This window comes from Tasmannia lanceolata, unplaced genomic scaffold (assembly GCF_043159265.1).
Source record: "Tasmannia lanceolata isolate RefF3 unplaced genomic scaffold, GAP_Taslan_0.1 ptg000018l, whole genome shotgun sequence".
In the NCBI taxonomy this organism is placed as follows: Eukaryota; Viridiplantae; Streptophyta; class Magnoliopsida; order Canellales; family Winteraceae; genus Tasmannia; species Tasmannia lanceolata.
Window position 1 is genome coordinate 649,768 of NW_027518695.1, and position 24,978 is coordinate 674,745.

General features: G+C 39.2%; 2 protein-coding genes and 1 long non-coding RNA gene across 3 annotated transcripts; 2 read left to right on the top strand and 1 right to left on the bottom strand.

Moving 5' to 3' along the window:
• Nucleotides 1–7,906: 7,906 nt before the first annotated feature.
• On the bottom strand, nt 7,907–10,450 carry LOC143851223 (disease resistance protein Pik-1-like). Its single transcript, XM_077360570.1, has 3 exons — nt 10,084–10,450; nt 9,786–9,861; nt 7,907–8,341 (listed from the first exon to the last, which is right to left on the bottom strand). The coding sequence occupies exons 1-3, from the start codon at nt 10,087–10,089 to the stop codon at nt 8,010–8,012; spliced, it is 414 nt and encodes a 137-aa protein (XP_077216685.1). The 5' UTR covers nt 10,090–10,450; the 3' UTR covers nt 7,907–8,009.
• A 2,388-nt stretch (nt 10,451–12,838) lies between these two features.
• LOC143849427 (ATP-dependent 6-phosphofructokinase 2-like) lies at nt 12,839–20,548 on the top strand. The gene is given in 8 exon segments (XM_077358428.1): nt 12,839–12,960; nt 13,492–13,546; nt 14,772–14,881; nt 14,883–15,109; nt 20,028–20,088; nt 20,090–20,239; nt 20,241–20,388; nt 20,390–20,548. Coding segments are annotated over 8 exon segments (1,032 nt in total).
• Nucleotides 20,549–22,767: 2,219 nt separating this feature from the next.
• Nucleotides 22,768–23,652, top strand: LOC143851906 (uncharacterized). The gene is made up of 2 exons (XR_013236556.1): nt 22,768–23,183; nt 23,444–23,652. It is a non-coding gene; the product is annotated as an uncharacterized LOC143851906 (long non-coding RNA).
• Nucleotides 23,653–24,978: the final 1,326 nt, after the last annotated feature.

Here is a 24,978-nt window from a genome sequence, read left to right on the forward strand (position 1 = left end):
ATTGAGGCTCTAAATGACAAAGTTTAAGGGTATCTCAAAAGACTGGGCACGTCTTAAAAACAAACGAGGGAAGGGCTACTCGGACTTTGAGAATCCCCTAAGGATGGGCTTAGGCTAGCGCCTTCATCGCCCTTGCAATGATAAGGAATTCTAATATCTAAAGAATTTTAACAAAAATCTAAAAGACTGTGTTAGTCTATCAAAGAGAGAAGGAAAGTCTACCAGATAATCACAAATTCCATTCTATTCTTATAAAAATAAATCAAGTACTAAACAAAGAAAAATTTTCAATAAAACAATACACGATCTATAGCAATTATAAAATGATAAACAACATTAATTAGTCCAGACCAGCCGCTGGATAGCCTAATAAAGTAAAAACAATATCAAACACTTCAAAACCAACCACAAACCCCAATACGGGGACTCCAATGAAATCAGATGATGCCAAAGTAATCATCTGATATCAAATACACATGATAATATTTCTAATCCCGCCTTGAGATCAGACAGTACTCATGTCGATAATATCGAACAGAGTAGTCATCTGATCTCCTTCTTCCTATTAACAATTTATTTAAATAACAAAGAATAATATTACAATTATCTATCATTGCAAAACTCCTAAACACTAATCAATACTATAACTGGAGTTCAAAATTGATTAATATTAATCATAACTAAAACATTGCAATCAAATTAAACGTAAAATTATTCCACAAAAAAAAAAATCATTCAACACAAAGTATATTTAAAGCAAAATTGAGATAAATACCTGAAAATGTTCATATCAATACCTCTTTTTCCGAAATCTATATCTCTATGCAGCAATCGATTGTTCAAGCTCTTAGATCTCCTTTCCTTTACAGGTTTAAGCAAAACCTCTTTCAAGATATAATGAAACACCTTAGCAGATACTTGATACCATAGATTGAAGTTGCAAGTTCTCAGATTTCAACCAAAAGCCATTGAATCTACAAAAAATGGATCTTTGAAGAACCAAGCTAGGGTTTGAATTGATGGAAGGTGCACAGGTGAAATTGTCAGAGTCAACGGATTCCGGCGAAGTCACCGGAGCTGAAGATAAATGACCGAAATTCTTAAAGAAAGCGATTGTGCTTCCTTCTTCTCCCCTTGCAATTTCATTATTATAACCTTTGATCTGAATCAAATCTCCTAAATTAAACCCCTTCTTTTTCTCAACTTTCTTCTCCACAGGTCTCTCTCTCTCTTTCTTAGCTATTTTACTCAGATCTTTCCCGTTAGAAATGAGATCCGTAAGCAACTGAGATATTCTCCAATTAATTCACAACACAAAGGAATGGCCGGAGCTTGATGACCGGAAAATGAGGCGAGCTCACCGGAGAAGAAGAAGAAAGAAGGATATGATCGGATGTTGCAGATGTTGTCAGAGCTTGCAGAGGATCGGATTTAAAAGCGAGGACGGATCGCCGGGCACCGTTGGAGGATCGGCCATCAGAACCAGAGAATAAATCCGAGTCTAGATCTGTTGATGTTGATGCCGGCCGGAGCTCCGGTAAGGTACAGATCCAGGGTTTAGAGGTTCTGAAGCTAGAGAGGAAAAGGATCTAGGATTTGCACGGATTTAATGGAGATCCACCAAAGTTAGGGTATGAAATCGACAGATTTTGCAGAGGAAAAGTTAGATCTAAGGTTTTATAATCTTGATTCGAAGTTAGGAAGTGTAACCGGAGCTCAACCGGAGCTTGAGCGGAGAAGAAGGATCGGAAATAAGGTTTCGGAATTTTGCCCTTCTCTCTCTCTTTCTGCAAACGAAAATAAGAAAAATCCTCTTCTCCAAGCAGCATTTATGCCATGCTCTGCACAGATCACCTCCTGAAACTTGGCTCTGATCTGGTTCCCGTACTAGCTGCCCGGAGAAGATGAGCTTTGCTTAGGAACCCTAGCTCCTCTCTTTCGCTCCCTCTCTCAGATCTGCTTTGATTTCTCAAGAGAAACCCAAACGAAAATCCTCCTCCTACAATCAGATTTTTTTTTTTTTTTTTTGAAATCAATGAGAAAATTCAGCTGGATTCCGTTGGCCGGCGGCGAGTGATGACCGGAGAAGGTGATCTCTGCTCTCTCTCGCTCTCTCTCTGTTTCCAAAAATTTTTTCCCAAAAATGAGAATTCTCCCTTCTGCATACGAATTTTTTTCATTTTTATAAGGAAAAGGGGAATTGATAATAGCACTACCATTTGATGGGCGCGCGGAAAACTGCTATGGCGCGCCCGTCAAATTTGTCTCATTCGGCCCAGGTTCGGCCTCGTCCAGGATAATCCACCCCCCTTTTCTGGTTTACCCTATGGACACTCTCCCATCTCGTTCGCTAGGCAAACGCACTCGGAATTCGACAAAATTTTGCAGGGGCCTAGCTGAGATCTTAAGCTAGCCTAGGGTGATGTTTGGGATCCTAGCTGATTGATTTGGTTGGATTTTTGCTCAAACACGGGAGGCTCAAGGTACGGTCAAAATGGGGTGTCTACAGGGTTGCATTGATTTGGTTTGAATAATGGGGGAGGGGTTTGAGATTTGGTACTGGATATACCAATTTTAGCCCTAACATGAAGTGTTTTCCTTACCACAATATGGTATTGCCAATATCAGTAGCCTTGATTAATCAGGCTCGTTTATGCTTCCGACAAGAAAAGCTAAACCGTTCATTTCCATCGTTCTTGGTCTTATATGCATGAGATGCCCGATTGGTACGGGACTGTGACCATGTGTTTCGGCTCATGATGTTTTGCATGAACAGCGACCTTCCTAGTCGTTCTCTTTCAGTAGGTTTTTTTTTTTTCTTGGTACTTTTTCTTTCTATACTTTTGTAACGAGGATATATTAACATTAATTACACCCTTTTTTTTTCAATAATGACACTCCCCCCTTTACATGCTTTTGAGAAAGATACTCCTAGTTGCAAGTAGACCTGGCAAAAGCGACCCGTGCCCGCGGGTCGACCCGACCCACCCGCAAATTTGCGGGCACGGGTCTGAGTTTTAGTGACCCGTCAAAACTAACCCGCGGGTGACCCAACCCGCAAAAACACGGGTCGGGTCGGGTCAACCCGCGGGCACCCGCAAGTCAGTGAGTCACTTGGCTTTTTAAAGGGTGGTGATTTTGTTATGCTAATCTAGTTAGATTTTGTCATGCTAATCTATTTTTAAAGGGTTTGATGCCTAAATAGGTTATGGCTGGCATCATAGAATATAAATAGGTTGTGGCTAGCACCATAGGTTGATCCCAACCCTCTGATTTGAATGTTAGAGGGTTGATCACTTGATCCTAACCCTCTATGCACGGGTCACCAAAATTCTGACCCGCAAAAATGCGGGTCATCTCCTGACCCGACCCGTGTGACCCGCACCCGCATCACCCGCGGGTTGACCCGGCCTAACCCACCCGTTTGCCGGGTCTAGTTGCAAGCCATGGTTAATTACAAATTGCCCTTACTTGTAGCCCTAGCCCAATTTATCTTATGAAATTGGTGGTCTCTCATATGCACCTCAACAAGTTTGTCCAAGTACGAACGTAGAAAAGTAGTTGCGCACATTGAATGAAATTTCTTTGATAATGACCTCACATAGCTCATTATCTTTGTACTTCTTTTTATTTATTTTTTGTAATGATTGCCTTTTTTTCTTACTTGGGGCAGCCCCTCTAGTGTATTTATGACAATTCTTTTACACTTGGGGGGGCTGTCCCAAGTAAAAAAAGAGCAAATATATCATTTCTCTGTTTTTTTTTAATTATGGGGAACTTAACTGCCCTTGTCTCCATCATATTTGCAATTGCAACCCTTCGAGGACTCTTCCATGACAAGAAACATATCCCTATCACTGTCTCTATCGCACTTGCAATGGGAGGATGACATATCTCAACTTAATTATAGTCATGACTCATGGTTAGGCAAGTAGGAAAAACGACCTATTTCTTGGTGTGAAGCCATCTAAGAAGAGTTGAAGAGTTATGGTCGGTTTGGCAATCAACTTTACCGAAAATACTTAAACAGGATCTAAAAGTCGAAGGTCTTAGATAGGGAAGCGGTAGGAAACGTGAAGGTTTGAAAAACGAAAAGGAAAGCGGGAGGGAACCAAACATGAAGGGTACCCACTAAAAATTTAATAGAATTATAATAATTGTAAAAAATTAGTGACAATTGTAAATAAATTAAAATAATTTATTTTGAATATTTCTCAAATAAAAAAGTAAGTAGATTCAAGTTCCAACTAACATAAGTAGATTTACATGCAAATCTAACTTTGAACCATAGATAAAATATCAAAGTTATTATAAAATATTTCTCTAAGTCTAGGAAATTTGAAAGAGGTTAACTCACCTTTTTCTTTTCCATGCAATATAAATAAATAAATATTTATTTTATTTATATTAAATTATCCTTTTTCCATAACTAATTTCCCCGTATAGAAGGTAGACCTTATATATATATATATATATATATATATATATATATATATATATATATATATATATATATATATATATAAGGAAACTGTTGGTGCGCTTAAGCTCACCATAAGCGCCCAATCACATGGGGGCCCACTTTGTTAGGATGATCCAAAGCATTCATTTTAAAGTCCCTTACATAGATAGGGGTGTACCAAAAATCAGCTTCATAGGATCACCCTAACCCCTCCATTTGTGGAAGACAAAAATGGACAGACACAAATCTGCCCATTTTTTGTCCTCCACAAATGGAGGGGTTAGGATGATCCTATGGAGATGGTTTTTGGTACACCCCTTATCTATCATAAGACCTTGCAAATGAATGGTTTGGATCACCACATGTGATTGGGGAGTCATGTGATTGGGGAGCTTAAGCGCACCAAACTTATGGTGAGCTAGCTTGCCCAATCACATGGGTCCCACATTTTGGGGAGTGATCCAAACCATTCATTTGCAAGGCCTTATCATAGATAGCGGGTGTACCAAAAATCAGCTCCATAGGATCATCCTTACCCCTCCATTTGTGAAGGACAAAAATGGGGCAGATTTGTGTCTGTCCATTTTTGTCCTCCACAAATGGAGGGGTTAGGATGATCCTTTGGAGCTGATTTTTGGTACACCCCTCATCTATGTAAGGGACTTTCAAATGAATGCTTTGGATCATCCTAACAAAGTGGGCCCCCATGTGATTGGGTAAGCTAGCTCACCATAAGTTTGGTGAGCCAACAGTTTCCTCTCTCTCTCTCTCTCTCTCTCTCTCTCTCTCTCTCTATATATATATATATATATATATATTGTGAGCCCACATTGTTTGGGTGATCCAAACCATTCATTTGAAAGCTGAAAATGATGTGGAAATTGATTTTTTCTTTGTTACTTGAGATTTTCTTTCCGATTAAATATATCGGAAAGAGGCTTTCCAAGGAAAATGAAGCATTTTGCTTGACAGTTTCCTTGGATTCCTTTTCCTTCTGCCATGTCACCTGGAAAGGAAAGGAAAACGAAATCATTTCCTTTACTTTCCGGGGAAAAGAAGTGAACAGAGCCTTATCTAATCTGCTTCTAAATATAGTTACAGTGTCTAAAAATGCTTTCAAAACGTGTTTAATTAAATATTGGGTGCCATAATTAAATCCAAGAGTAAATATGTAGTTATTCTTAATTTAAAATAGTAAAGATGACACGAATTTTGAAATACAGTGTGGCTGCTGTTCAAAGCAATAATCGTAACTTCGGGAGCCCTACAAATAAAAACGAGAAAAAGATTTGAACATCTTGAGAGCTCCACAACGAAACAAGAAAACACGAATTGACATATCCACTTGCATAATGACCTGTCCAAAAGCAATAATTGTTCCTTTTGAGAGTCTCATTACGAAAAATGAGGATATGAATTGACACCTCTGCCGTGCCGTGCCAGCAAGAGAAAACAGCCACATAAAGTCCCTTTTACACTGATTATTGTCGTGCCGGGCCGCTTCTCATGTCTAAACCCTCAGCCCGGCACAGCCCACGTCACTGTATTTTAAGCCGACGGAGTAGCTAAGTTAGCTACCCGTACGTGTAGCTACACTTTTCTCAATATATATATATATATATATATATATATATATATATATAGAGAGAGAGAGAGAGAGAGAGAAAACGGCTCCTACACATATGTTTAAAGAGTTCTCTACACACTAGCTTAAAATATAGTGGGGGCCCACATTGTTTAGGTGATCCAAGCCATCCATTTTAAAGGCCCTCATAAAGATAGGGTGTCTACAAAAAATCAGATCCATAGGATCATCTCAACCCTACGATTTGTGGAGGTAAAATAGATGTCTTTAAACCTTCACAAATTAGTCCATTTTTTGCCTCCACAGTTCGAATGGTTAGGATGATCCTATGGATCTGATTTTTTGTGGACACCCTATCTATGAGAGGGCCTTAAAAATGAATGGTTTGGATCACCCAAATAATGTGGCCCCCACTGTATTTTAAGCTAGTGTGGAGATAACTTATCTACACATGTGTGTAGGAACCGTTCTCTCTCTCTCTCTCTCTCTCTCTCTCTATATATATATATATATATATATATATATATATATAGAGAGAGAGAGAGAGAGAGAGAGAGGAAAGCGTTCCTGAGCTATAGCTCAGATAAGCTATCTGAGCTATAGCTCAAAAACACTTGTGGCCCCACATTTTTTTTGGGGATATAAAGCATTCATTTGGAAGGTCCTTCCATGGATATGGTGTGTACCAAAAATCGGCCTATAGGATCAACTCAAGTGCATGAACTTAATAAAAATTCGACCATTCACCGGCATCTTGTCAGTTTTTTTTATCAGACCATGCCATTAAAGATGACAATCTTCAGGCGTATCTAATAAACTCATACAACTAGTGATTCATTGTATCTCCCAAATTGATGATAGAATTGTCTTATAATTAAATTGCTTCTGAAGCTCCATCCATGATGTTAACGTTTTTTCCACAAAATAAAAAATGAAAAACAATTATCATTATTTATTATAAATAAAAGTTTATAATTATATTATGAAAAGTCACTTTGTAAAATTTAATCACGTTCTTACTATTGCTCGTTCACCACCTGAGTTATTCGAGCTCATAATGCATCAGAGTAATTGCATGAGCCAAGCAATGAAACAGAATAGTCATCTTTAACCATCCATCATCTACAATCTCTGAACGATTTTATAATTTACACAAGGCATATACTTCAAATTATCCATGCCCTGCTACAAATTTTAAATAATGAGTCACTCTTGATTTGTGAACCAGATGATTTTGCAGATTGGTTTTATAATAGACAAAGTCAATAGCACTGAATTATAAAACCCATTTGATATCACATTGTTATGAGTTTGCTTAGTTGTCTCCATCATATTGAATGTGCAAGAGTACATCCAATCTCTCTAAGAATTGGAGATCCCAGTAATCTGTTTTGTCTCTCGCACATTTAAAAGTCATTTAAAAAATGTATACTGAATAAAAGATCTTTTCTTCATCACCTTCAACAGCTCAAACAAGGTTTTACAATGATATTCTCTTAACCTTCCCATCCATATAGACATGCCTTTTGCGTCCATTACGCCGCCCTCTTTATCCTGCACGTTATGTATTTCACTATTTCTATAGCATGCCCTCCCCAGACGTTACGTTTAAGCCATTGCGGCCACTTACCAAAACACCACCCCCTTGTTTTTTTTCTTAGGCTCGGTTTCTTTCATGTAAAATGGTCATAAAATAAATTTTAGGCTTTTTTTAAGTGGGAAAAGGGTCGTAAATTTTGTTTTACGCTCATTTCACGTTTAAAGAAATGGAGCCTATGTTTAAAAAAGAGAGTGCCAATATCAAGACAACGCAGGACAGACCCAACATATTTTCGCAATTATAATGAAAATCTAAGAAAAATTGAAAAATTGACAACATGTATTCAAAGTCACTCCACACCCAAAATTACATTTCTAAAATTGAAAAAAAAGGATAAAAATTAAATTCCTCTGCCTATATCTTTACATGATAGAGCATGAATCTGGATTCTTATCATAGACCACTTCATAAGTCGTAAATTGTGGTGGATATGGATGGAAATTTGGAATCCATTGAGGTGGGACTGTATATTCAAATCCAATATTTTTCTCTTTCTTCTCATCTTTTTTCTTCACCTCAAATTCAATCTCTTTCTCTTTCTTTTCATCTTTTTTCTTCACCTCATTTACACTGACTAGCTCTGTGTGACCCACCTTCTTCCTCATTAAGCTCGCCAAGCTAACTGCATCAACTCCTTCTCCAATAACCACCACCAGCTCTTTCTCCTTCCCTTCTATCGCGACCGAATCGGCACCTTTTTCAATGTGGGAAATTATTATACAAAATTTCAAGTAATGAGTACACTACACAACACAACACAGAAAAATGGCACTTGTTCTATGAAAGAAAAACTTGAATTAAAAAACAAAAACAAATTTAATCATTCTATATATCCTTAGTGTGTGTATAATTTTAAATGAATGACTAGAGGATCAATGGTGGATCCATATCGTAAGCGGATTGTGACTAGATGTAGTAAAAAAATCCGATCGAACTCCTAGATCCGAACGGAGAGCGCCAATGTATGAAAACACCCGTCTAATTTTTGTTCATTTATGTCTTCTAATCCGGGCCATTTTCATAACATCAAAACATTAAAAATGATATTTTATTTTCCTAATTTTTGTTGATTATCCTATCCCCTCTCGAGTTTCATCCCTCTTCCCTCACGTAACCTCATGTTGATAAGAATTCCAAAGTCAATCCAAAGAAGAAGCAGACATCATTTGTAGTTAGATTGGGAGAACCAAATCAGAATTATTCCTAATATTTAAGCTAAGTTCAATAATTAGGAAAGTGTAGCCACCTAATTCCTAGAAAAATCATTTGAGGGGAAAACGTGCATTTGGGGGCTCTTTGGTTGGCAAGGTTTGACTCTTGTGACAGAGACATGATTCTAATTTGATGGGAGGACAAGAAAAGACAAAGTTGACATTTTCAAGGGAAAATGATATCAGCACAACAATGTTTTTCCTTTCCTCTTCAATCGGCTTGTGAGAGCTTTTTGGGAACTTTAATAACTTTTGACAGCTCTTTAAATACTAGAAGACAAGATGTTTTAGAGGAAATATCAAAATATCGCAGTGCTAATATCATTTCCCTTTCAAAAGAAGAAATCAGCTTTTCTGTAATTATCAAACAACTCTTTTGATAATTGCACTACTTGTCTTTTATCATTTAATTAAATAGCTGTTAAATATTATTACAGTTTTCTGAAAACTCTTAAGAACCAATTAAAATAGAAAACACATGCTGGATTTGTGCAATTATTAAAACATGGTAGTGCCAATATCAGTAGCCTAGAAATTTATTTATTTTGGTTTATTGGGTTCCTTCGCCGTCAAGAAAGTATGTAATATAACTTGGGAATATAAATTTCCAGTACTTAGTTATTTAAAAAAAGGGCAATCAATCAGACAAAATCTGTTGAAAAGTGAGTTTATGTGGCTGCACTCTAATGCAACAGTCGGCCTGCGAGTTGCTTTCTGGGATGGTCTCTAGCAAATCCCTTCTCAATATAATGCATCAATAATCCGAGGAGCGCCGTTTCCAAAAAAAAAAAGAATGAAAAGAAGGCAAAATAAGAATTAAAGGGGGGATTAGCCCATAATCCAATTCCTTAACCCCTAGCCTCTCTCTCTCTCTCTCCAAAAACACATACCCTACACATATAATAAGAGTTTAGGGTAAAGACAAACCTTCAACAGCGGCGACCTCCAGTGCCTTTGTTCGGCATTTCTGGCAGTTCATCTGCACCTTCATCACAATCTTTTGCTGCACAATCGAATCAGTTTAAAATTAATCAAAGCATCAAACCTTTTGAATCTATAACAATTTTCTTAGCTTCCCAACACTAAAAACTAATTTCCCACGAGACCCATATCAAATTCCCCCAAAAGAAACCAATTTTGATAAACAGAATTATTCAAAATTTACAAGAAAAGAAACCCACATTCGAAAAAATAAAATCATGTTTTAATGTCAAGGAAGACATACCTTCATATTTTCTAGCTAGCCTCTGACACTCCTTAGGCAGTTGTATAGATCTCCAAACTCCAACAAGAGACGAAGCTTTTGAGGGAATCTCTTTACCGTGAATGAGGAGAAAGGCCCATCCTTTTATAGAGAAAAGTAAAATAAAGGAAGATTCTTGACGATTTCCAAATCTACGTAGGGTGTAAGATACTTCGTATCACTATTACAAATGATATAAGGAGAGTGACGATTCTTGCTAACTTTCTTACGCTTTACTTCCTGTGACAGTTCATGTGCTGGAGCTGGACCCCTACAGTTGCAAGGTGTGTGTTTTTCCAACTCGGTTGTTGGCCAGGTTTGGTGGGTCCTACATGTGGCTTGACCCGAGATTAGCGCCTTTTGCCTCTGGAAAACTTCAACCATTTAAATTTAAGGCGATCATGAGACCATGACATGAAGTTTTTATTAATATTCACCCTCAAGAGTCTATGGTTTCACAAGTTAAAAATGACGAGTTGGTTTTCATTTCAATTTGATATATTTCATTAATGTGGAGTGGGGTTCAACGCATTGCACAGGGCCAAGATTGTTGACTTAACCAAGTCAATAAAGTAAGAGACAGAGAAATCACTAGCTTGCTTCTTACTTTTGAGAAGTTTCCACTCAAAATCTACAAGCAATTTTCATTTTCACACCCATACCAGTGTTATAATAGCCATGGGGATTTTTTATGATGTCTGCGCGTACTACTTGCATGTATTTTTCAAAATGCATAATGGGGCTCACCGTGTTCGAAGATCTAAACCATTCATTTACATCGCCCCAACCTAAATAGGTTGGACCTCAAAAATCATCTCCAAAGGATGATCCTAACCCTCTGATCTGTAGAAACTCTATCCTTTGGAGATTTTTTGGTGCTCAACCTACTTATGTTGCGGAGATCTAAATGAATGGTTTGGATCTTCGAAAAAGGTGGGACGACTGTACTCTTTGAAATATAAGCGAAGTAGACATAAAAAACTCTAGCAACGATCACATTTCGTCTAATTACATGAAGCTTGCTGGCCCACAGCAATCAAATGTTTAAAGCATTAAATTCTATATATATTCAATGATAGATTAGCATGTACTTTACATGATGGTCCAACAGCTCAATGTCATGTTATTCTCGTGTGCCTTGTAAAGTCACAGTCGGACCACTAAACCCCTAAATAACTCATTTTTTCTTGAAATTTCATTTTTGTTATAAAAAAATTCCCTATTTTCAAGTGAAAATACAACCCTACTAGATTCTGGAATTTGTTTTACAGAAAATATGATTTTCCATCAAAGTTTTCCCCTAGATCGAAAGACCCTGACAGAAACCGTAACGATAGATATAAGAAAGTTAGCCGAAAAATCATTGAATGTGTAACATTCAAACCTTTCAGTCATTGCCAATCGAAAGATCTGATTCTGGTCTGAGTTTGAACCACTCTGAGAGTCACCACCAAAGTTTGACATTATGACTTTGTAAAGCTAGGCATGTCACCTAGGACATGATATGTGTTGCTTCTCAAATCCGGCTTGGGTCGATCGAAGGGTCCTTCTCAGGTCTAGTTTGGGTAGAGGAGCATCAGGGTGACTGCCTGCAGTCAAAAGAAGATTGAGAATGCCCGGAATCGTAAGCCCGGGAAACCCTTTGATGCTCAAGTAAGTAGAGGTAACACATAGACTTCAGTGCCAAATGCTAAGAGCCTGAATTTTTGGTCTGACCTACGTGGAGAATTTTCAAAATAAAAAACAATTTTGTAAAGTTATATAAATAAAAGAGTTTTTTATTTGAAAAAGTTGGTGCTTTGAAAGATAGGGAAACAATGATTTTAGGAGGCAAAAAGATAGTCACATCGAAAAGTTAGAAAGTTGGAGAGAGGTATATAAATCTATACCTACTTTCACCTCTTGATTTGTTGCACATTGGGTTTTAGGCAAGGACGGACGCACGGGACGCACTGTACGCGCTAGGCGTGGGGAGTGACTGGTGGATCGTGGATAATGTCTAGTAGGGCTGCAACAGGGTCGGGTTTTTCAAAACCCTGGTTCAACCGTAGAACCCATTATCTCGGCGAAAAATCTCAACCCATTGCCCGCCCTACAGGTAAGAGTGTCAAAAATAAAGCAACCACTTATCATATAGAAAAGGGCGCGATCTAATAGTGGGAAATTTCAACCCCACTATGGCAAGGTGCCCTCTACGGGTGTAATTCAACTAGAAAGGCCACCGGAAGCTTTATAAATAGAGCAGATTCTTGGCATTTACAGCATAATTCGAAAATCCAGGAGGAGACTCCTTAATTGATATTTCCCAAAGCATTTACACTCTCATAAAGCTTTTCTAACCTTTCTCTTTACCATATATCTACAAGTTTTTTGTTCTAGTGTGCTGTTATACTGCAGAAACAGTCACTAGAGTCTCACATACTTGAAAAATCCAAAGGGTGATTCAGGGTTTGGTGTCGTTTGGTGCAAAACGTCATCAAGCATTTGGTGAGGAATTCACCAGGCTTCATTGTATCTTAGAGGCGAATTCATAGTTCCTCTTTGCACACTACTGATGGGGGCGAATATCGTCTTTAGGAAAGTGATTACGAGCCTCACCATCTCCACCATCCATATGTCTCCAACAACACCTGCATTCAACTAATGCATTGGGGTTGAATTGAATAGACCTCTCTTCCTCTAATGGTGTGAGGGTTTTCTTTTTATATGTGGAGGTTCCGTTGTTAATCGGGTTAAGATGGCGTGGCCGCCATCACCATCATTGGCATTGGTGCTTCTATCAGTGTTACAAGCTTGCAGGGTTCTTCCGGCATCGCATGCAAAGGGTATGATTAGCTCCGACGTTGCATGTGCTGCAAGGTGATTGTTACTGACGTTGTTCTGTCCGAGGAGCTTCAAGGCGATAGCGGATTGTGTGGTGGAGTGGCGTGTGAGTTTTGGGTGTCATGTGGGCTGGAGGTTCCATGCTGGCCAGGGAGTTGGGGGTCCTTGTGGGATCAAGACATGTGTCTATGACTCATTTTACCCGCAACAATATGTTATTTGATTACTAAAGTGGAAGGAGTTATGCACTCTTTCTGCACAACTTCGCCGTCAGTCTTTACTATAAGATTCTGATTTTTTTATTTTTTATTTTTGAAATGGTGGAATTTTATTACAGGAAAAGAGGGAGCCCACGACAGAGAAGGTCTGAGGAGGTTAGGAGTACTATAGGACTATGAGTAATATTTTATATAAATAATGAATAGTGTAACGTGTGCTAAACATACTAAAAATAGAAAATTATGTAAAAGAGAGATCGCCTATTCACAAGTTAATGCAAAGGGTATAAAGTAGGGAATAAACAAAACTATGAAATTCTTTGTAAATTAGAAGAATTTGATTTATCAGAGTTGGGAAGAACTGCCCAATCATGCTCAAGGTGCTGCGAGGTGTGATCTTCTGGGTATCCCAAACATGAACATTAGATGGTGTTCTTATTTCACCATTTATTTTTGTTGAGTTTAGAGGCAAGGTGGCATGTCCTCCACTTGTATGATTTTCAATTATAAAAATAATTAGGTGCCGCCCCGGTAGGCAGCCTAGATAACACCCACTCTTAACAGCTTAAGCTTTTGGAGTAATGGGTTGTTTCATAAAAAAGTATTGAAAATCAAAGATTAAAGCTCATTTCTTAGGATTCTTAGGAGTGAATCCATCTCCTATCCATGCTCAAAGTCCCTTTTTTAAGCATCTTGGAATTGAAAATTCATTAAAAATCAACTAAATTAAATTTAAAATTCTTTGAAACTAACTCCAAGAATAGGGCCGGCAATTTCACCCATGAAAACGGAGATCCGCCCCGCACGGGGCGGGGACTTTAAAATTCCTCGAAGCATGGGCGGGGTGGGGAAGGGGATTAGATATTCCCTGCGGGGTAGAGACGGGGATCACCGCCATCCCCGAAGCGGCCCGAAGCAGGGACGGGGAATTCCCCTTCCGGCAGGGATGGGACGGGGAATGCAACAGCCCCGCCCCGCCCAGCCCTATCCAAGAGGCAAGAACAACTAAATTCTTCTGCGGTTGGGTGCTTAGGAATACCACTTTGAAAACGGAAATGTGTTGTTATATTCAAGATGGTGGTCCAAAATTACAAGAGCCCTTTTCCAGTCATAGATACACTGCACGTGGGTGTCCCGAGTAATGAAAAGTGGCTGATATATCACTTCCCTACATTTTATTTTAAGAAAAGGGAGATCATATTTTCACCCATATTTTCACCCCCTCTACAGTACGTATTCGCCCCGCTGATAACATGAACAGAGGCAGCTGTTAACTCTTTTTGACGTCAAATCACCTTAGGAAGGGGTGAATTAGTATTGCGAGGGGGTGAAAATATCATCGTACAGAAAAAAAAATGGCATTTTTCTCTTTCCAGTTCCCGTGCATTGCGCCACCTGGGCGGAGCATTTACTCTCTCTCTCTCTCTCTCTCTCTCTCTCTCGTTCCTTTCAAAAATCTCTACCATTCTCTCTTCTCCAAAACCGCCAACATCGGCGAAATCTCCGACGACGGAAAACCAGAAAACCACCCTTCTTCTCCCAAACACTGTCTCTCCTCCATTGTGCTACAAACCCTACCCCACCTCTACCACTACTACCAAAACCTCCAAACCTTCACAAACCCTCTAGACCAAAACCCCTTCTACCACCCCTCCCAACCTAGCCTACCACCGGGCGGGCCCACGCAAGACCATCTTCTTCCACCCTTCTCACGCCAGGGCTACCATTGTCACGTGCGGGGAGGGAGCTTGTGGTGGGGCTATGGAAGCTCTATGGTGTGCGTCAGGTTTATGGTGTCTTGTCGGGATACCGGGGACTTTACACGTACGAGCCAGTGAAGTTGGACCCCAAGCTCGTGCGTGCAAAGTACTGGCACAAGCGCGGTGGGACCGCCCTGCAGACGTCCCGTGGTGGGTTTGATCTTGAAAAGATCGTCAATGCCATTGAAGCTTGGGGGTTTAACCAGGTTCGTATTTCTGATAGTCATTAAAGAGAATTTTCTGGTTACTTTTTTTTTTCTCTATTATAGATCTTTTGCATTAGGTGGATCCCACGTAGTCCGTTGATCCGGACTGTCCATGACAAGGGAGTAGCACATTGCTCAGATAGGCCCTGAAAATTGATCGATTTGGAGGTGGGCATTACTTAGAAAAACGCCCTGACTCGGCCCGGAACTTGGCCGAATCGTTGGTTTAGTGGCAACCGAGTTTTGGAGTCGCGGACGTGGCGCGTCTGTACCGAGTCAAGCAATATCAACCATCTATGAAATGATACATTTAGCCCTTTTCTCACTGGAACAGCCGTCTCTAAGAAAAGATAATAATAAACAGACTGAGGTGGCTTTTCCAAGTAAAAAAATGAGGGTTGCATATATCACTATCCTTAGTTAAGAAAAGAAAAACTTTTTCAAAATTGCTTTGACAGACTTTAATAGTCCTTTCTGTCTCTCATGGTGACCCAACCCTGCCCTCTTTATTTCCTTTCTTCTTTCTTTTTTCCCCTGTAATTCTCTTTGATTATATTTGAATAAGTTCAAATATTGACAAATGAGCTAACCAAAAGTCATTGATGAAGTGCTTTTAATCGTTTGATCAATAATATACACAGTAATATTGGCCTCATTTGTTTTATTTTTTGCTAGTTTACCAAATAACACACGGTCAAAGTAAATATAAAATGAAAAATTAAACTAGAGATAATCATTCAATGAGCCAATGCCACCTAGCATTCAGGCTTTCTAGAATCATTAATGTCATTTATTTCAAGGTGTAGTAGGCAGCTAAAGAAGACCCATTTTTCTAAGCAAATGTTGAAAAAATTGGGCTGCAATTGAAATTTTAACATTGGATGATCCAAAACTTTGAATGACCCCTTGTCATAAGTTCCAAATTTGATGGGTAATCATGTAAGTAGGTTGCGCTCAAAAATTCATGTCAATAGGATGATCCCAGCCCTACGATCCAAAGTGGAACTGCATGGAAACCTCTATAGATCATAGGGTTGGGATCATCCAAAGAAAATGATTTTTGGGATACAACATATTTACAATTTGGCTTATCAAATGGATGACTCATCTGACTTGGCCGCTACAACCGTTCGTGTCGAGTCAACGAGGATTTTCTTCGGCCACGTTCCGCGTCGAAACCACATTTTTAAACACTGGTCCTAGCATATCCTAATTACATTGTACATGGTTAGAATTTTTAAAAAGAAGTTAGAATGTCCAGTCTGCTATTAGTGTGTGTTGATGCAATTAATTTAGATAAATTATAACTCTTTATTTAGGACTAATTTAAACTTCTAAAGAAGTAAAATAATGCTTGTAAACAATAAGACTAATCTAAATTTTATTCAAGAACATAGTCTAAATTATAACCCTTTATTTATGACTAATTTAAACTTCTAAATAAGTAAAATAATGGTTGTAAACAATAAAACTAATCTAAATTTTATTCAAGAAAATAGTCTAAATTATAACCCTTTATTTATGACTAATTTAAACTTTTAAATAAGTAAAATAATGCTTGTAAACAATAAAACTAATCTAAATTTTATTCAAGAAAATAGTCTAAATTATAACCCTTTATTTATGACTTATTTAAACTTCTAAATAAGTAAAATAACGCTTGTAAACAATAAAACTAATCTAAATTGCATAGAAGATCATAGTCTAAATTATATACAAGAAGGTAGTGGCAGTGGGTAACGACAAGGAGGAATGATAAAATACTGAAAATCTGCACATGGCCTATTATTACTAAGGGATATGCTAGCGTCCTTCGCAAAAGGCACTTCGCAAAACGTTTGCTGCATGTGAGAGCAGCCACCTTATTCATAATGACAAACTCTGTTGGAAAGTGAGCCTAGGTGGCTGATCTCACATGCAACCTCTAAAATAAACTTTATGTTATAAAATATGGGAGCGACTTTTATAAAATGTTTAATAGAGATCCGAAATGTGTGCATGGATCTGCCCCTGTGTCCAAGTCCTGTCCGTTTAAGTTCAGATTCAAATGGTCAATCTAAGTTAGTGTTTAAAAATGTGGTTTTGACACAGAACGTAGCCGAAGAAAATTCTTGTCGACTCGACGCGGTTGATGTGGCCAAGTCAGACGAGTTGTCCATTTGATGAGCCAGATTGTCAATATGTTGTGCCCCAAAAATCATTTTCATTGGATGATCCCAACCCTATATCTATAGGGGTTTCCATGCAGTTCCACTTATTTGGATCGTAGGGCTGGTATCATCCTATTGAAATGAATTTTTGAGCGCAACCTACTTACGTTATTACCTATCAAATGGATGGCCTGGATGATCCATCCAATTACAACAGATATGACAAGGGATCATTCAACGGTTTGGATCATCCAACATTAAAATTTCAATTGCAGACCAATTTTTTAAACATTTGCATAGAAAAATGGGTCTACTTTAGCGGCCTAGTACACCTGGAAATAAATGACATTAATGATTCTAAAAATCCTGAATGCCATGTGGCATTACCTCATTGGATGATTATCTTCAATTTAATTATTGATTATCTTCATTTTATATTTACTTTGACTGTGTATTATTTGGTAAACTAGCAAAAAATAAAACAAATGAGGCCAATGTTACTCCGTATATTATTGATCAAACGGTTAAAATCACTCCATCAATGACTTCTGGTGGGCTCATTTGTCAATATTGGAACTTACTCAAATATAATCAAAGAGTATTTTTGGAAAAAAAAGAAAGAAGAAAGGAAATAAAGAGAGCCAGTTTTTACTTGGAAAAGCCACCGCAGTGTGTTTATTACTGTCTTTTTTTAGAGAGGGCTGTTCCAGTAAGAAAAGGGCCGAATGTATCATTTCACAGATGAGTGATATTGCTTGACTCGGTCCAGACTCGCCGAGTCTGCGACTCCAAAATGTGGTCGCCACTAAATCGAGTAGACTGGGCCGAGTTAGCGCGTTTTTAAACACTGACTAGGACACTCGGATGGACGGTCCAATCTGAAATGGATCTTGACATAGACACGAGAAGTAATATCATCCAACCGATAAGGGATTTGAATAGATCGCGGCTTAGACATAGGTGGACGCCTAATCTCTGGAGCTTTTCTATCCAAACAACTAAGTTTTACGGTCCTTTCTCCACCAATTCCATGGGTAGCTTCACACTGTCTTTGTTCCTGTTTCAATTGGTTTAGGGCGCTGATATTCCCCCATAATCGGTTTTCTGCGGTCTTTTCTCCACCATAAACGTAAATAGGTTGCGTCCCAAAATATCATTTCCATAGGCTGATCCTAGCCCTCCGATCTAAATAAAACTACATCTTATACAACCTCTATAGATTGTAGGGTTGGATCATCCTATGGAAATGATTTTTGGGGCTAAACCTATTTACATTGTGGCCCATCAAATGAATGGTTTGGATCATCCTATTGAGTTGGTAGTACAGTAACATTAAGGCCCGTCCACAACATAGGATGATCCAAGCCGTCCATGGTTTGGATAATCCTATGGACTTGGTCGTACAGTAACATTAAGGCCCAATCATAGGCCCCACCGATATTTTTCAAATTGAAGCGTACCATCCACAACATAGGATGATCCAAGCCATCCATGGTTTGGATCATCCTATGGTGTGGTCCGTACAGTAACATTAAGGCCTAATTTAGGCCCCACCCATATTTTTTAAAATAAACTGTATTGTCCAGACAATAGTTTGATCCGAGCCGTCCATTTGATGGGCCATAACGTAAATGGGTTGTGCCCCAAAATCATTTGCATAGGGTGATCACAACCCTCCAAGCTATAGAGGTTTCCATAATAAGCAATTTCTCTTCATATCTGAGGGCTAGGATCATCATATGAAAATAGTTTTTTGGGACACAACCTATTTATGATGTGGCCTATCAAATGGACCGCTTGGATCATCCTATGGTCTGGACGGTACACTGTCATAGTGGGTTGGATTTGGGCACCATGGAGGAGAATTTTGGGGGCCCATCAACTGTTCTTCACTGTTCTTACAAAATGGCAGGTTTACATCCAGACCTGGCAAACGGGTGGGTCGGGTCGGGTCGACCCGCGGGTCATGAGGGTGTGGGTCAAAATGACCCGCATTCCTACGGGTCAGCAACCAGGTGACCCGGACCCAGTGCGGGTGGGTCGGGTCGACCCGCAGGTTACCCGCATGTTTTTCCAAAACAGAGTTTTTATTGGGCGGTGATAAATTCACCCCTTTCTATGTATGAATTCACCCCCTAATTTTCAAAATGGACCATACAACCTACACCATAGGATGATCCAAACCGTCCATTTGATGAGCCACAACGTAAATAGATCGTGCCCCAAAAATCATTGCCATAGGACGATCTCAACCGTTTCTATCTATAGAAGTTTCGATATTGTCAGTCCCTCTTTAGATCGGAGGGTTAGAATCATCCTATGCTAATGATTTTTGGGGCCCAACCTATTTACATTATGGCCCATTCAATGCCCGGTTTGGATCATCCTATGGTGTGGGTTGTACCTTCCGATCATCCATTTTGAAAAATAGGGAGAGTATTCATGCATAGTAAATTAGTAATGCTCATGAGTTGTGGAAGTTGGGAGTCCTCAAAAAGTGAGATGCTATTAGAAGGGCTGATTTCCAATCACAAGTGCACTATTCCAGCTTAATAAGTGAGATGCTCTTAGCCCTTGATCTCACTTTCTATTTTAAAATATAAAATATAAAAAAAATCCAAAAAATCGCGGGTTGACCCGACCTGTGTTTTTGCGGGTTGGGTCACCCGCAGATCGGTTTTGGCGGGTCACTAAAACCCCGACCCGTGCCTACAAATTTGCGGGTGGGTTGGGTCGACCCACGGGCACGGGTCGCGTTTGCCAGGTCTATATACATCATAGGGGGCGATGGCAAAATGCGTGGTGCAGTCAAGATCTTCAACGAAATACGTCACTGGAATCACCAAAACTTTCGACAATGACATCTGCCTTATTGACAGGTCATTTGGGTTCCAAACTGCTGTGGAGATTGCTCAACAGGCACTCAATGCAGCACACGTGGAGGCTGAGAGTGCAGTTAATGGAATCGGCCTGGTTAAGCTTACTCCATGCAACCCTAAGCAGCAGAGAAGTAGATTGCTGTTTAATTCCTGAGATTGATTTTTACTTAGATGGAAAAGGAGGGCTATTCGAATTCCTCGGGCAGCGTTTGAAAGAAAATGCCGGGCAGAATTTGATACCCAAAAAACTCTGCTCAGAAAGAGGAGGAAGACGAATCGGACAACCCGGTCTACTTGGATGTTGGAGTCTGGTTGAAGTCCGAATTAAAACGGTTGTGGGCCCAAGATCACGTAGGAGAATTATTTACTGTCAAGTACATAGACCCAACGTATGGGCAGTCCCATGGATAATTTACTGCCATATGGGCTGGGGAGGATTTGGAGAAGAAAAAGTCAAAGGGAGATTAAAAGCAAATCAGTCAACTGGGAGATTGAGAGAAAATCTAAAAGATGTTATTTCGTTTGGCCAAGATTTGCCGAAGATTCGCCACTTCCTAATAAGACTCAAAAGATGAGATTTGCCCAAGAATTTCTCTCATTTTTTCTTAGATTTGGAGAAAACCATGGAGCGAATTTTCAGGATTCTACGTCACCGACAATCGCCCGACGTCCCCGGTGGTCAAACTCCCCAATTTTGCTAAATTCCCTACCAAACACCCTTAAGCAAATCAATAGAATTACATTCCCGGCTAATTTTTCTCAAAAAATGGCAACCAAACATAGCACTAATTAATGGATCAATGATCTATTTTTGGTATTTTATGCCAAGTTTTCCATTATCTAAAGTACCTATACGTGTATAGCTAGACTAGCATTCATGGGTTACGGCAAAATGAAGGGTCCAACCCCGTGCATGGCATAGGGCAGAGATGTGGGACCCACCCATTAAAATATGAGGTGTAAAATGTAGGCCCCATACCATTTAAAGTTGTTGGGAAGTGTTATATTCACCCCATTTCTTCCCTGGCCAGCCCCATCTAGTGTATTTATGACTCAAGTCTTTTGCACTACAAAAAGCCAAAAGGTGGCAGGGGTGATTCGATTCCCTAAAATTAGGTGTAAATGATGGGACCCATGCTACTACGCACGCATGAATTTGGCAGAGATGGTTGGCCACACTATAAAAAAAAGGAAAAATTACATTTACACCCCCTCTAGTTTTTGACACATCCACTTCCACACCTATAGTTTAAAACGTGACAAATACACCCCTATAGTTTCAATTTGTTTAAGGTAGGCCCCCTCAGCTGAAGGTTCGTCCATAGATTGAAGGGTTAGGTTGATCCGATGGAGCTGATTTTTTGGGCACACCCTATCTATGTCAGGGCCCATCAAATGAACGCTTTGGATCATCCAAACAATGTAGGCCCACATTATTTGGATGATTTTTTGGTAGTGTTTGGATTCGGGTATGGGCCCACATTATTTGGATGATCCAAAAGCGTTCATTTGATGGGTCCTGACATAGATTGGGTGTGCCCAAAAAATCAGCTCCATCAGATCATCCTAGACCTTCAATCTATGGACGAACCTTCAGCTGAGGGGGCAAACCTTAAACAAATTGAAACTACAGGGGTGTATTTGTCACGTTTTAAACTATAGGGGTGGAAGTAAATGTAATTTTTCCTTAAAAAAATAATTAAAAAAAAATGCATGAATTTGGCAGAGATGGTTGGCCACACTAAAACAAAGAAGGAAACTTCGCTCAAGTCGGGGTCTAAGGAAGTCGTTCACCCCGTCTAGGTGGCCCAATAAAAGCATGCCTCCTTGCCTTTTGGAAAGTTGCTTTAAGCCCTTGAAACCCAGCTGTATTTTTTAAGGACAAAATGACATCTTTGTCCCTGCTTTTTCAATTACGTGTTAGCGAGAGCCGTATAGTCCAGTATTTTTCAAAAGTACTGTATAGCTTACACCATAAGGTGTCCAAACCGTCTGTTTGATGGGCAGCAACGAAAGTAGATTGTGCCCCATAGGATGATCTAAACCGTCCATTTGATGGACAACTACGTGCCCAAAGATATTTCCATAGGATAATCTCGACATTGATTTATAGAGGTTTCCAAAATATCCCATTTCCAAATAATTTCTAAACCGTCGATTTGATGGTGAAGAACGTAAATAGAGTGTGCCCTATAATTATATAGAAGTGTCCAAAATATGCAATTCCCCTATAGATCTTAGGGCTAAGACCATCCGATAAAAATGATTTTTGGGTAGAATGTATTTAGACTATAGCCCATCAAATGGACAGTTTGGATCATCCTATGGTGTAAGCATACTCGACTCTACGGCTTACACTTATCGTGTAATTTAAAAGGCCGATGGGTTTCAAGGGCTTAAAGCAACTTTCCACAATTTTATGTTGGTGACCATATAAAATTAGGTATTGTAGTAATTTACCGTCACCACCGAACTGTAGTTTTTCCCTGTAGATTATGTCGGTTGATCATCCAGCTCGGCTCAGTTTGATTTTGGTCCATATGCTTTTTTTTTTTATCCGTGCACATAACTATATATTTCGTAATAAACTTGCATGTCTAGTCCGCAACACTAAATCTGGTTCGTCTTCTACGATGACAAAAGAGCAAAGTTGTAAAGTGAGCATGTGTTGTATAAAGGTTCAACAAAATGATCTGATAAACATCTACCTGTTCTCTTTATTAGGCCTTCATTGTACGCCACTAGTTCTCTATCTGCTTATAATTCCCCTTTATCTGCTTATATGTTTGCAAAAGAAGTGACTTTGTTAATACTTGTATAAATTGGGGTTGCTAAGAGAGAAGGGTTACAATTCGTTTTCTTTTAATTTGAAGAAGAAGAAGTGGAAAAAGAAAAGGAGGGAGGAAGATGGTGAGGAAGCACACAATGTTGGCTATAGTGTTGTGGATCATGATAGCATTGCTTAGTGTCTTGAGCGGCAACAGCATTCGATTTCACATAGTTAAGCGATTTCACATAGTTAAACGCCCGCCAATTGCCCTCCCCCGTATGCTTAACCCTGCTACTCCTCTTCTTCTGTTTATGGATTTTCTTTTCCTGATTGAAAAGATCAAATATCCTTGTAGATCCCTCTGATATTGAAATTTATCGATATATATATTATATGTTTTCATTAGAAAATTATTCATCAAGACATTGAAGGACTCAATTGATTTTTTGTGAAGTTGAGTCGAGTCAACTCACCAGATTTTAGTAATATGCTTTAATTTCTGATTTTACTAACTATTTGGCTTCTTGTTATTGAAGCTGCCTTGTGCTTGATCCCTCTTTGCAATTGACCTGCTTAGCATGGAGGGGGCCGTCGGAGCATGGAGGAAGATTATCATAAATAAATGAGCAGAAAACTCTCTTTGAGATGATGTTGTGCTGATATCTATGTAGTGCCATACATGTATATTAAGTATTTAAATAAGGCGTAATGAGTTGATTAGACCAATAATCTTCCGTTAATCATGCATACTTGCATCTATATTGTACATCATCTTCGTAAATGTAGTTATGTGCCTTTGTCAGATGATCTGGACAGTCTATATAGTAGACCTTACCATGATGTGCCATACATGGTACAAACATCACAGGAATTGGACAATCCTAGCCGTCAGATTAATGGCTTTTAAATTTCGATGGTTGAAAGCAAAAAAGATCGATTGTTGTCCTCAATGGAAACCATCATGGGTTAGTAGAGTGCTTTGGAGAGGCGCAACATACGTATACAATAGGCCCAACCTTTGGTTTATCAAGGATCTCCACTCCTTTGCCCGCATTTTGAATCCCTAACGGCCCAAAAATCATCCCTCCTTTGCCCTGTTTGGATTGCAGGATTTTTCGTGAAAAGAATGGGAAAGAAAAACTATTACAAAATGTCTTGCTTTTCCATTGTTTAATTACACTTTTTTCCGAATGATGGAAAACTTATTAAAGAGACCAACAAAATACAAGCAAACCTACTGAGAAGGTCGGAACAGGAAATACAAACAGAAAAAACTTTTTGTTTGATTACGCCTGGAAAAAAAAAAAAAAAAAGTAACTTAGACCACCCAGTTTCAATTTTTTATCTAGGCATAAACCAAACCATTATTGGGGTTCTATGTGAAAGCAACAATCCCACGTTGGAAAAGTAAAGTGATGTGGAAGGGCTTATAAGGACTCAGGTAAGCCCGGTGTACCCTCAATGATGGAGAAAATCCCTGGGGCCATTTGGATACGCAGATTTTAGAATCCAGGTTTTTAGTTTGAAAACAGTGTAAAAGAGGGTTCATGATCAAGCTGTTGTATGCTGTCCTGACAGCGTTTCTTGGATTTTAAGTGAGAAATTCAGGTTAAAAATCTCTCTTGCATCCTAAGATTTCTAAAACCTGAAAATATTGGAGGATCTGCTACTCTCTTGCTGACGGAAAGAAGGGCGAGAAGTCAAAAACGACGGCTGGTCCGCTTCTTCTCTTGTCCTTTAGCTACAATTTTGAAGAAATCCCGAATTCTAAAATCCGCGTATCCAAACGGCCCCTTAGAGTTTAAAACCTTAAGGGCCCGTTTGGATACCTCCCATTTTGTATTTGGATTTGGAATTGAGTTTTGAATACAAATTGAATAGATCCGGCAGCTCATGTAGAGGGTGACAGAGAGGGAAGGGGTACTTCCTAGTGGAGGGGAGAGGTTGAGGAGCAAAGAGGGTGAAGGAAACTGCCAAATCTGTGGATTTCCAATTTCTTATTTCCACGGCAAATTTAGAAATCTAATTTTTTTTCACTGTCCGCCTGCTGAATTAGAAATCTAAGAATTTG